Source organism: Tachypleus tridentatus, chromosome 9 (genome assembly GCF_004210375.1).
Source record: "Tachypleus tridentatus isolate NWPU-2018 chromosome 9, ASM421037v1, whole genome shotgun sequence".
Lineage (NCBI taxonomy): Eukaryota > Metazoa > Arthropoda > Merostomata > Xiphosura > Limulidae > Tachypleus > Tachypleus tridentatus.
This window is the reverse complement of record NC_134833.1, coordinates 81,825,579-81,839,615: the sequence shown is the minus strand read 5'-3', so window position 1 is coordinate 81,839,615 and position 14,037 is coordinate 81,825,579. Positions and strand designations below refer to the sequence as shown.

The following is a 14,037-nucleotide window of genomic DNA, read 5'->3' as shown; positions in this document are numbered from 1 at the left end:
TTTTCAGGAAAAATACCATTGAATTGTGTCAACTGGCATCTTCTAGTAGTTATATTAAAGCTTGATATTCAGAACTACTAAACTCTAAAAACAATATCCTTCTGTCAATATCTGATAAGTAGAAGCTCAATCACCATTTGGTAAGTGAATTCAGGAACCAAATATATCATTTTTAATCAACTGAAGCACATTTAAATAGTTTTGTTCACTGGTGAATGACAAAAACAACTGGGCATAAAAGAATGTAAAAGCCACCAGAATGGCCCCTGCAGTTCAATGACAGTATTAAAGCTAGATAATGTTGAATACTTTTCTTCCAGTGATAGAAGTTTGTCTGTTTGAAGTTAAGCACAAAGCCACACATTGGGCTACACATGCTCTGCCCAGCATGGGTATTAAAATATAAGTGAACAATAAAATTTGCTAAAATTTTGTATTTATTTCAATGAGAATGTATCTAAATATAGATAAAACATATTCTATGTCATGAAAAATTAAAAATAATTGTAGTTTTAGTTACCACGAATGCAGTCCCCTTGTAACATTTTATTTAGAGCTGGATACTTCATACCTCTATTTTATCTTGAAAAAAAATGTTTTTGAGAGCTTAAGATGTAATAAATAAATAACTGGCACTTTAAAATACACAATTTTATTGACTTAGATTTTGCATAACAACAGTTTTAGTATCTTTTAGCAGACACAATCACAATTAAGGTAAGACAGAAAATTATTTAACCCTCTTATTTTCTATGTAATGTTAAGTTCCTAACATTGGTCTTATATTAATCATTGAGCAACAAATTTACATACTTTGGTGATAAAAGAACTTTCTTCTAACTCACAAATATTCTACCCAAAATTCAATTAAAAGTTTGAAAACTACCAGTTAAGATTTCACAATAGGGATCTAAGTCCCAAAAGGTATTTGCTATTTTAACACATACTGAAACAGTTTAACTGCTGTAAAATTCAAACAACTCAGCAAATGAAAGAATCAAAGATTTTATGTCTTTGAAGCTGGCATTAGAGTACTACAACTGAAATTAGCTTGAATTTGTAACACATCATAATGAAATTCCTGTCTATTCTTCACCAAAGTGCAAGTATACTTCTCCATTTTTTTCAGGTTTTACCACAGATGTGCATATAATCTCATCATTATTTTAAATATCACTTTTTACTTGCCTCTATACAATCACTTGATAATAAATAGTAACATTATATTATGTACATCCACTTATTTTGTTTAAAAAATTAAATTTACTGAAATGCAATGAAACTGGAGATACTTGTGTGTATATATATGTATGAAATTCTCAATTACTCTTTAATTGTTCTAGCATGGATCATCTTATGTTTTCTAAAACTTTTCTTGGTTTTTAAATTTTTGCTACATACATCACAACTGTATTTCTGCCCAGTGTGAATCTCCTTATGTAATTTCAGAGTTGATTTTTGAGCATACTTCTTGCCACACAAATCACAAGTATATGGTTTCTGTCCAGAGTGAGCTACCTTATGAGATTTCAGGTTTGAACTCAGAGTAAACTCAAGGCCGCATATATTACAGCTGTATGGTTTCTCTCCTGTGTGAGTCTTCTCGTGTAATTTCAAATGTCCCTTCTGTGTAAATTTTTTTGCACAAATATTACAACTATATGGTCTAATTCCTGAATGAATCCTCTGATGCTCTTTTAAAGTATCTTTACGCCTAAATGTTTTATTACATACATCACAACTAAAAGGTCTAGCTCCAGTGTGAGTAACATAATGATTTTTGAGAAAAGAATTTCTAGTAAATTTTTTGCCACAAACATCACATAGATATGATCTATGCCCCAAGTGGATAAACTTATGTTTATTTAAAGAACTAGTGGTTGAATATTTCTTACCACACACATCACATAGACATGAATTCTCCTTGGAGTGGATTCTCTCCCCAGTATGAATCATTTTATGTCGTTTTAAGCGGTCCTTTCTTGCATATGTCTTGTCACAAATGTCACATCTGTACGGAATCTTCCCAGTGTGAATAATCTGATGTTGTTTTAAGCCATCTTTCCTGGCATACATTTTGCCACAAACACTGCAGATGTATTGTTCCCCTTCTGTATGATTCATCTGATTCCTCTTAAGTGAGATGTTTAAAATGTTTTAGCACAAATTTTCTTACTCTCTCTTGGGTGGTTGTTCTGATAAAGAACTCAGCACCAAAATATCAACTATATTGTTTCTCTGCACTATAAAGAGTGAGGCAAGTTTTAGGGTGCAAAAGTTTTATGTATTTGTCTACATATTTTTCACAACTGTATGATGCTCCAACATGAATCACTTCACAAAACCTTTTGCCACATACATCACAATGTTGCTGTACTTTCAATAGCTTGGTAAATGTTTTAAAACTGTAATTGCATCCTTTCCACAAAAGTAAATACATATGGCTTCTTCCAAATGTAAGTAATATGATATTTAAGTTTTTTTGTTAACCAAACATTACAACTGCATATAATTTTTTCTTGTAGAAAAAGCTTTCTTTAATAAATAAAAACATTTTCCCTTGAATTAAACATTCTCCACTTCCATCATATCTACACCTATATTTATCAAAGTTACAAAATTCTCAGCCTGATGAAAAGACTTGAGTTTCTTCTTGATAATTTAATAGCTCCTTATTCCAATCTTGGGATCTATAATAAATGAATAACAAATTAAACCACATCTCACTTTTGTAACTTTATATTTACAAATTTTCCATGACATTATTTTGTTACAAATTAAAAGAAGTAATTAATATATTCAAGTACAACAGGATAAAGTAATAAATGCAAGAGACATTATCTCAAAGAAAGATAGTATTTATAACATGTTAATAAATTTAAAAGAACTTGTATAATCAATAAAACATCATATTCTTTAGCTGCACTACCAACACAGCAGGAGATTGTCTGTTAAAGTGGGTGGTAACAAATAATTAAAAGATATCTTTCAATTCAACTGATTTAAAGTAGATTGTAACTAAATATAAAGGATCTACTTCCAGTAGCAAAAACTGCCAACTTGAAAGCTGAAGTTACTAGTCACAAATAAATTTTTGTCATTCTTGTGTTTGTATAGCTTAGAGATGGATGACAAATGCTACAACAACTAAAATACTTTTTTGAATATTATATTAAATGCAATTAAATAACTTCAAAGAAGATTTCTGATGTTGAACCATTTAAAACATTTGTTTTCAGTTTCATGAAATCTGATTTAAGATTTTTACTGTGAGAATATAAAAGACCAGTGATTTTGGCATTGTAAGGCCTACTAACACATTAACAGTGTTAACAAAATAAAACTACATACAGAAGAATGCAAAAAGACTTAACTAAGCCATCCTTTTGTTCTGTCATGATGCAACATCATAAATTTACATAAAGAATACAATGAATCATGGCTTTCATGGCAAGCTTTTGAAAAAACTGACTCTCTGTGGCAATTGTATGCATGCATCTTTCTTTCTAGTAATATATCAGTAAGCTAAACTTTTAATCGACCTCCAAGTAAATTTATGGTACTCTGGAAGTCAGATTTTATTATATAGTTCAAAAAGAAGAAAAAAAAAGACAGCTTTCATTACATGGTTAAATTACTAAACTAATATTACTCAAAACTGAATTATAAACAGTTACATCCCACCATAACCAAGATTGAGAAACAATAACTTGCTGGAAAACATCAATGCATCTACACTTGTATTGAAGTTACAAGGTGAAGATAGTGCTATTTTGTTCAAAACTATCAGAAAAATTAAACCAAAGTCAAAATATTAGATTTTTCAAACCCTTTATATTATATCTTATGTATAAAATTAAATGAAAATTGACTGGATAAATTTCAATACTGAAGTGTTTCTAACAGTATGTATGCAATGAATGACTGATTTAATTTTCTGTACTTTTTTTAATGATGAATGATGCAGTTAACTGAACTAAATTGCTTCAAATAAAATCAAGGGAAATATAAACTGACTAATACAGATCTTAGATGTAAAGATACAACATGACTTACACTATTCTTCAAACCATAGAAACAGTGATCAGAACAAAAAGTGGTACTACAAATTGTCTACAAAAGGGCAATATGTGCAGGTTAACCCTGTGTGAATGGGAGTTTTTAAAATATGTGTGATAATCTTTAACAAGGTATTATGTACATGATGTAATTTACCAGTTATTCACTTTACATTGTCGATGTAGCATCCATTTCTGGTATAAAATAGTAATTGCTAGATATAATAAACAGAAATATTGATACAAATAGAAGAAATTTCTTACTTTGCATCTTCATAAGCATTAGTTTTTGGTTATATTATAGATTAGTTACTGCTACTAACTCAATAAAATTAAAATAGTAACATTGTAAATTTGTCACAGATACACTCTCCTTTAAATTACAGTAGCATGGCTTAATACATTTCCACAGGTTAAATAGCATATTAAGAAGAACTTGAAAAACGAATCAACTATGATATTCTGGTTTTAAATTTTTCAACAAAAAAACACATTATGACAGTAGTTCAACAACAGATAGTGTTTGTATTTTCTTGTATGTGTTACTTATTTAACGTTACTTTTGCGAACAGTATTGGTTAGATTTAATATATCAAATATTATATTTGAATTTTTATTATACATTTCTTAGACATTCTTTTGTGATGTTAGCTTGATATACAAATAATTAGGTCAACTCTCAATTTGGTAAGGTAACAGCTAAACCTTAGTTATTACTGAGATTACACCTAAAATACTGTGAACAGTGAAGCTACTACACTAATAAGACAATGCATTTTAATCTTTATATGTAGAAACATAAGAAAACTATATATAATTAGACATGCTAATTGCTACTTGGAGTTTTAGTTTCACTTTATGTACTCAGCTTGCTCTGATCAGAAGTGAACATCAATCAACACAGGTGAGTTGGCATAATAAAAAGTTTATTTTGTACCATAATGTCTTCATCAGCAAATCTTAAGTTTTTACAGTATAACAATTTTGTAAATTGAAAGAATAAGATTCAAATTACAAGCTAATACTAACTGGTTACATTCACTGAGATTCACTTTTAACTCATTGCAACAGAAGAACTGGATCAACAGAACAAGTTTCCTTGACTAGGAGGTATAAGATACCACAATTGCTCTAGTGGTATTAGATATGTTTCTTCCTTTGTATTTTGGTTGAATTGAGGTTCTATATACTGTTGAAGTTACTGAAGAAGTAAATGTTACAAAAGCAGGTCTACAGAGACTCGCATCTTGACACATACCATTCACATTACTACTTAGCCAATTCCTGATAACATATTTCAATGAATCCTGAAATATTTTAAACAATATATATATTTTGTATTTCACTGTTTTTAACTGTATACTTACATTCTTCAATAAGGTGTGTGTTTTAATAATAAAAGCATGTTTTGAAATAATGTTTTACTTTGAAATTAAAAATTTCTATTACAACATGATGAATTTCGTTACAGAACTTTTTAACGATATTTTGTATAGTACATTACTATTAGGATACGCACGAAACAAACTATGTTACATTAATTAAAATGTCATTTAGCATACATGGTTGATTACTTAACAATTCTCTACTTGTATTTACAACATGACAGCCATTGCATTGAGTTATTTCTCTTATATAGCTAGTACTGAGCTATCATAATAGTTGATACATCCTACTTTAAGTCTGTGAAACATACAATTTAGTGAAATTCTCTAAAAAACTAAACAGGTGAAGATAACGCCTTTGAAAAAGCATTGAGCTAAGCCAGGAAAGTTAACAATTTTATAAAACCTAAATCAGCAATAAAGAAGTTAAGAGACATTTTCTGTAATTTTTAAGCTCGAAGACAGTGCCACACAAGCCAAAAACAGGTTTTTTCCATCTGGTAAAACTCCGTGCAGTATGTAATTTGCATTCAAACATTTCTGGGAGACTTGTATGACAAGCAAAAGAACACACCACATTAAAGGTGCCTTCTATTACATCATTATCATTTTCTTTAATCTAATTACCTAGTATTACTAAATCCAAAAATAAGAGTAGAATCTGACAATGATTCAATGATATAGGCCTACTAACTACTGTTCTGTGTACTTCCTTTCTATTACAAAGCAGCCAGGTGGCATGTATAGCATTTATTTTTCACTTAGATTATAGCTTGCACTGCTGCAGTTGTATACATAAAAAGTATCTCTCATGTGATAGCCTAGATGGTGTATATCATTCATTTCTCTCACTTATAACAACTGGCCATTCCAGAGCCTTGGCCTTATATTTACAACTGTCAGAATAAACCATGATTAATGGAAATTTATAGTCCTAGCACGTTTATTCTGAAAATAAAATTTTGCCAAAACGGTCTTGAAAACACTTCAGAATCAATTCACATATTTATGTAAATAGATATCACAAATGAATTTTATTCATAATATATTTTGGTATTTTCAGAAATACGTAATGAATATGTCACTTTGAAATGAAATATTCTGGGTCTGGAAACAGTCTTAACCACATGGCCTATTCAGTTATATAATCATATTTAGTTCATCTACTTACATTTTTAAAACAAAGCATATCACATTACTTAATTTAACCCATTATCCAAATGAGTAACTAAGAAGCCTGAACTTTACAATACACTTCTACTTTTACACTACAAGTTACACCATTCAATCAAAACTGTAGTCATAATTAAATCTGCAGACCTTTCTTTTGAAAATATTTTAAAAATGGAGAAATGCACTGCTGATGTAGTAAAATTTATAACAAAATTAATAATAAAAAACTAAATGCAATCCAGTTTAAACCACAGCACAGAAGGCTACACATTTAACTGGAGATAAATAGGGCACAACTGTTACTTACTGATTATGACAAACTGTCAGAAATTACAGGTTATATGAAAAATGTCTAAGCTTGAATGCAGCTCCTTGTTTTTCAGCAAATTCTACTAACAATCCAGTGACATCTAGTATATCTGATTTGACAACTGGATTATTCAGGTACATATTAAGACATCACAAACCAAAACAACTGGTTACTTATCTACTTATATTTATAATCTTTATAACTGACAAGAAGGAGATTTTAACATACCAAGAAGTGGTGAATTATTTAAGTGAGAGTGACATCCAATCCTGGACCAGGCTAATTAACCATTCAAGTAGAGTTGAGATATCAATTTCTAAGCTATTTTTAGCTCTGGATTTGCTTATGTTTACATATTATTTCCTCCTGTTGTTCAGTAGCTGTATTTTTAGTTGTCTTAAAAGACACTATCGTACCTGCCACCTAGCACATATATATGTATAAAATATTTATAAGAAACAATAATTTACAAACTCCAACTTCACATATGATTACATAAAACAAATACTAATTGTTATTAATGTGGTATGTAATCCTGAAGTTAATTAAACAAGGCTGGTGAAACCGGTTAGACTGTAGTAAAAGAAAAAAAAGTATTTATTTAAATGTCTTCATCGTACCTGCTTGATTATTGTGATTTAACTTTTTTCTTCCTCAAGTGTTTAACAGCATCATTAATTAGGCTTTTTTGTTTAATTTTTTTATTTTTTTCTTTAATTCATTATCATAATTATACTGTGCAATTTCACATTGACAAAGATTCTATTATATAAATGTGTTTAAGTTCAAGATATTTTAGTTTATCAAAATTTGGCCAGGTTCATTAGTTTGTGATTTCTGCAATTTGTTTTACAAACCACTATAAACTTCATTATTCTTTCTTCTTAGCCTGATAGGGTTAGAAACAACACTAATACAGTTGTTTGATACGTTAGGGACTACTGAAGGAGAGTATGAGGATAAAGTCTTGGTTTCAAAAGCTAGTTAAAATTAAATGTAGCCTATATTTCAAGCTATAACTAGGCACTCTTCATAATTTCACACTTACTGTAACATAGCCCAAATAATAAAGTGACATTTTAACTTTTATAACAAGTTTACATTTTACTGTTTTCAAAGGTAAAATGAAAAATGTATGCCATACGTTAAATATATATATATCACCCTCACTATATCAGGTTTTTATTTTCACATAGTGAAGAGATATCACTAGAAACCACCTACTGTTAGGTGCAACACAAAACTTCATGGCCAATTTGCATGTATGAAGTACAATTATGTACAGATGCATGTCACTCTTGATGGCACTATTTTAAAGTTTTCAACAGTCAAAATTATGATCAAATACAATGCTTGCACTATAAAAAATAAATACATATTATAATTTCAGTTTTAATGATCATTATGCTGGCCAGAATATTCAAATAAATCACATACTAGGAATTTTTTCATATAAATAAAAGAACAGGTAGATGAAACATATTTAACTTCAAGAAAATGCTATGCAGTGTTACACACACAATGATAGAAGTTTGGAGAAGCTTGATTGAACCATGAAATAACTTCATGAATGTACAATATTTCAACAACATTTTGTCACAATAAAATACTGTTGAAAGTCATACCTTTAGAATAAAGTTATTCATTATCCAGTCAAATTGTCTCCAAACTTTTATTTTTAAAGAATGTGTTCCTCATCACGAATAGTGACAAATACCACTAGAACGATCATTTTACAAATAAACTGTGCATTCAATTTTATGTCTCGTATCTTAAAATTTCAACCATGTATCTTTTACACATCACATCAATCATACAGTTTTAATTTACATAAAACTACTTGCTTTTTAGACTAGTACTTCAATTGAAATATAATTAAATCATATAGGATATTTTTTACCTTAGTTTATCAGTTGTTTTTTTTCTGAATCTTTGATACTTTGGTTCTCTTTTCTGCAGAGTTCAAAATTTATATCCTTCTTTATTTCATTCTGTAACAATGATATTCTTACTCTTAAACCAGTCATATTCCTTCTTATTTCCATTCATCACTTTTCTCTGATTTTCAATGGTAGCTTCAAGTTCCATGTCTTAATGTCAACTCCATTTTGAAAACCTGAAAAAGATAAACAAAATATCATTTATAAACTTTTTTTTCTGTAATTTTTTGTTCTCTAGCCTCACGATCACTTAGCAATACTTTCTCAACACTTGACTCTCATGGACTTGATAACAGCAGTAATCGGAAAGAAGGAAAGGCATCTCACGTAAATAATGGTTTGTTTTTAATACCAAACAGCTCAGCTTTTCAGAATCTCAAAATCATTACTAAAGTAGTCCAAATACACAACTTTTCCTATTAAACAGATCAAATTTGTCTTTTCTTCTGCATATATCAATCCAAGTTTTATGTATCTGCTTATTTTTTGTGGGAAATATGAGAATTAATTTTACTGCTTTGATTAGAATTAGAACAAACAGCACAATACATCTATGCCAATTTTTGTTAACATAAACAACTTAAAACTGAAAGCAGTAAAAATATAATGAAACATACTGCAATATATCGACTGTGTAACACTAACTGGAGATAAGAGTACAAAGAAACCTCTTAATACAATAGTTTAATACTTAATATTCATAAGACTTAGGTGTAGCATTACGCCATATACAAAAATAGAGGTACAAGTTACTGTAACACAAAACAACAGCTGTCTCCAATTGTCAATTAACCTCAGTATTGTGATGTTAAAAGATAAAATAATAATATTTAATAACACTAATAAAAGAATATCTACAGGCGTAAGTCTAACATACAATGAAATTAATGTATTATTATAATATACTGTGTGGATTGTGATGGAGATAAAAGCACGCTATTCTTAAAGAAAACGGATACGTTAATTGAGGTTACACTTATGAAAGAACTATACCCAAGTCAGCTGATACATGGTGTAGCAATACCAGAAGCAGAGTAATAGACAAACCGATTATTCACACCCTACATCTAACTTTAACCTACTATTAAATACCTCTCATAGATCGACCTAACTTATAACACCATTTCTACCATCGACTTCTGAATAAAACATATTTCACGTTAGAAAATATCAAACTCAAAAATCCAAACGCACTCTGTGAAAACAAGAATTAATAAAATAATGAATAGAAAAATTATCACGACACCATCTTACTTCAAGAAACCACAATGAGAAATCGTTTGTTTGTTTGTTGTTAAACGCAAAACTATACAACAGACTATCTGTGTTTTTCCAATCGCGGGGGCATTGTCAGCCTTCTGACTTTGGTTCTGTTCACTTAATAAGTATAAATATTAATTTATTAGAAGTTACAGCTTTTACAGTAATGAAAAATATTTTTAAAACAGGTACGATGTACGACGTTTCGATTAATAGTACGGTCATTCTAAAGTACACATGTTTTAATAGTAATTAAAGCAGGGGTGTGCAACATTTTTCGTCGGTGGGCCATATAACCAACTTCATCAATCAAGCGGGGCCACTTAAAAAACAAGCTTATTCGTGTACATGCACAATAAATTAAAAAAAAATTCTCAAAATGCAAGCAATAATATTTTATATTTTTGCATGAGTGATCATTTTAGTGCGACACTTGAAATTTAGAGTCCTTGCAGAGCTTGTCAATATCAGCTTTGACAGAAGTGGTTGCCACTCTTAACTGACTGGTCAAATGTTCATCAATCAGCTGACTTCTACATTTGGTTTTGATGAGCTTCATTTTGGAGAAAAATTGCTCACAGCAGTAGGTGCTACCAAAAAGGGAGGCAATTCTTTGTGCATGACGGGACAAATTGGGAAACTTTTCACGTACACAGAGTTTGTAAAAGTCTAGCAAACTGTTTTCAGAGAATTTCCTTTTAGTGTCCATGTCAGCCTGCAGTTCAATGAGTTCCATTTGGCAATCATCAGGACTGTCTTCCACTGCCAAATCAAAAGGTTGAGCGAACAATTTCAATCTAATTTCAGTTTGTCTGAAATCTGGAAATCTGTTTGCAAACTCATCACGCAGCTTTTGTACACTGGTTCCATATTTGGTGCAATCCAGATTAGGGAATTCCAGTTTCCTGGTTGCAAGACATGTAAAATGGGTCAATATGGCTCTTCTCAACTGAACCTGGAAAAGTTCCAATTTCTTCTCAAAAGCACAAATATGCTCAAACAACTTATTCATAAGTTGACTTTTCCCTTGTAGTTTTAAGTTTAAATCAGACAGATGCTGTGTAATGTCTGTGAGGAATGCTAAGTCATTCAGCCAGTTCTCATTGCTCAAGAAGTCCACATTCTGACGTTTGCTCTCCATGAAGAACTTAATCTTCTCTCGCAGATTCCAGAATCTCTTCAAAGTAGCAGCTCTACTAAGCCAACGTACAGCAGAGAAGTACAAAACATCTGAATACTCACTGTCCAGCTCATCTAAAAAAGTTTTAAATTGTCGATGATTTAATCCTCGTGTTCGAATATAATTTACGCATTGGACGACATTTTTCATGACTTCTGCAAAATCCAGAACTTTGGTGCACAAGCTCTCTTGGTGAATAATGCAATGGCTTACAACTACGTCTTGTGCTCCAATTGCAGTTAGAAATTTCTTGGTGAATCCATTTGTCCTACCTGTCATGGAAGGAGCACCATCTGTTGTAACACCACATAATTTATAAGGATTCAGTTCAAACTTTTCTACAACCTTAAGCACTTGTTCACAAATATCCTGTCCTGTGGTTATGGAGGAAAGGCTTGCCATATCTAAAAACTCTTCGAAAACATCAAAGCCTGCAGTCACAGCTCTGATGAAAATGACAAGTTGGGATGTGTCATTGATATCAGTGCTTTCATCCAAAGCCAGACTGAAAGCTTCACACGAATTCAATCTCTCTTTCAAAGTTTCTTTGATGTCCTCTGAAAGATCTTTTGTCCTGCGTGAGACAGTAAAGGGAAAGGCTAGTTTGCTCCACCAAATATTTTTTCTCTGGACATGCATATTCTGTGAATATTGTTAAACAATTTTTAATAAATTCTCCATCACTGAAAGGCTTTTCCTTTTCTGCCATACATTCACAAAGCTTAAAACTCAGTTTTGTCACCAGTTCTGAATTTTTCTTGAAAGTGGTAAAAACACCTTGTTGCTTTTCAATGGATGTTTTTAAATGTTCAATTTTGTCCTTTCGTGCCTGACCAACAATTTCATCAAACTGGGAGGAGTGCTTAGTTGCGTAATGTCGCTTAATATTGTACTCTTTCATGACTGCAATTGTAGTTTGACAGACGAGGCAGACAACACCTTGATTATGTGGGACAACAAGATATTTTGTGCACCATTCACTGTTGAATAACCTTCCTTCATCATCAATTTTTCGTTTCTTAACTGCTGACATTTTACTAGCCCTGAAATCAAAACAAAAATTATTCTCACGAAAATAGCAAAGTAGAAAAAAACATAGAATTTATTTACACATGGAACCTCTTATGGACAGAAACACATGTTTCTAAATTGGCATCCCGATCATAGCCTTCCGGTACTTAAATTAATTGAGAATAGCAAAGTACAGTGTGACCTCGCCTATTCGCGGTTCGCCATTCGCGGCCCTGCATATTCGCGGGTTATGCGCGAACTGCGTTTTTGTAGGTCACAGAGACTGAAAGGGCTTTTCGAGGAGATTTCTGTTGTATTTACTCAATCAAGCCGTTTTATCAATTGTCGTCTTCACCAAACAAGATTGGACTGCTATTGGCTGACTGCCTCAGCTTCCCCAACAACGCAAACGGCAAAGCACAGCCCGGTAACGCACGGTACAATTTAGTGAAATACATAACAGTATGCAATATTGCTACATTATTACTGCATCAATGAGTATAAGTATCATTAGTGTTTGGGAAGCATTTCATATAGTATATAATCGCATACATATACGTTTTAAAACTGCATCCAATATTCGCGGTTTTCGCTATTCGCGGGAGGGTAAAGAACGTAACCCCGCGAATAACGAGGTCACACTGTACATAGAATCAGATGCATCTGAAAGCAAAAATTTTAATAAATTCAGTAAAGTCACAACAATAAGCTAAATAATAATCAATTTACCTTCAATCTCTTGTAGTAACTGTAAAAGGTAATAAAATTTTCACCAATAATAAATGACGGACAGCAGAGGTTAGGGAAAATTGTCGCGAGCGGGCGAAGGCGAGGTTCAGGACATGACGTTGAGTCGTAGACAATAGTGCTAGTGCACGTCACCTATTCATGCCCTAAGGAGGCCGACCAATCGAATTCGGCCTGCTCCTCTCTAGCAAAGATAATTTTAGAAGTTTGTCGAGTCGAAGCCTGGGAATCCCGTAGGATCGATGCTTTTAAAAATATTCCATTTGCGTTGGATTACAGATCAGGCCACATGGTTAGATTACAACAACTAGGGCCACACTAAATGGCTTGGCGGGCCGGGTTGTGGCCCGCGGGCCGCCTGTTGCACACCCCTGAATTAAAGTGTGTTGTACGTAAATTAACATTCAACAATTTAACAAAATATATAAACCTTATTTATTAAAACTTGCGTACTGAGAATCGTTACATCACTGATCGATACGTCGTAACTGTTTCAAAAATACTCTTTCTCATTATAAAAGCTTTAACGTGAAGCAAAATAAGGCAGAACAAAATTATAAAAATAAAATACATTATAAAGCTAGCAAAAACCAATGAGTAAGTGAAAGAAGACAAAGGGGATTTGCTTGTATGTTTATGTGCTAATACATACACAGTTGCAATTTGTGCTGTGTCTACCGAGTTATGACCCTTCAAGTTTATCTCCGAGCCACCAGGCGAAAACAGCAAAACATTATAACTCAAGATACACTGATGGCCAAAATCTTAAGAATAATAAACATAAAGAAAAAATATGCATTTTGCGTTGTTAGACTCAACCTCTTATTTGAGTAGAGCTTCGAAAGATGTAAATAAGAAAAGAGAAAATATAAAAGAACTTTTTTAGCATTTAATAGGGAAAATGTGAACACTATGAAATTAGCCTAAATACTAGCTGGTCAAAAGTTTAAGACCATACAAAAAAGAAGTCTTA

General features: G+C 31.7%; 2 protein-coding genes across 3 annotated transcripts in view; both read right to left on the bottom strand.

The window, feature by feature from the left end:
* Positions 1–636: 636 nt before the first annotated feature.
* On the bottom strand, positions 637–12,125 carry LOC143225614 (general transcription factor II-I repeat domain-containing protein 2B-like). Of its 2 annotated transcripts, none has more exons than XM_076455368.1 (3): positions 10,121–12,125; positions 8,827–9,042; positions 637–2,690 (listed from the first exon to the last, which is right to left on the bottom strand). In XM_076455368.1, exon 1 carries the CDS (start codon positions 11,943–11,945, stop codon positions 10,548–10,550), a length of 1,398 nt encoding a protein of 465 aa, XP_076311483.1. In that variant the 5' UTR covers positions 11,946–12,125; the 3' UTR covers positions 637–2,690; positions 8,827–9,042; positions 10,121–10,547. The 2 variants fall into 2 exon arrangements, with proteins under 2 accessions (XP_076311483.1, XP_076311484.1); XM_076455369.1 differs by lacking the exon at positions 637–2,690 and adding an exon at positions 2,745–5,365.
* LOC143227408 (uncharacterized) overlaps positions 637–14,037 on the bottom strand; it is a 31,903-nt gene continuing 18,502 nt past the window's right edge. Inside the window, exon 3 of the mRNA XM_076458861.1 lies at positions 637–2,151. Within this exon, the coding sequence (XP_076314976.1) occupies positions 1,324–2,151 (828 nt within the window). The 3' untranslated portion in view covers positions 637–1,323. The remainder of the gene's footprint in view (positions 2,152–14,037) is intronic.

Bases quoted from the DNA above. Each gene is read 5' to 3' on its own strand.
- LOC143225614 (XM_076455368.1), bottom strand. From the start codon at position 11,945: ATGCATGTCCAGAGAAAAAATATTTGGTGGAGCAAACTAGCCTTTCCC.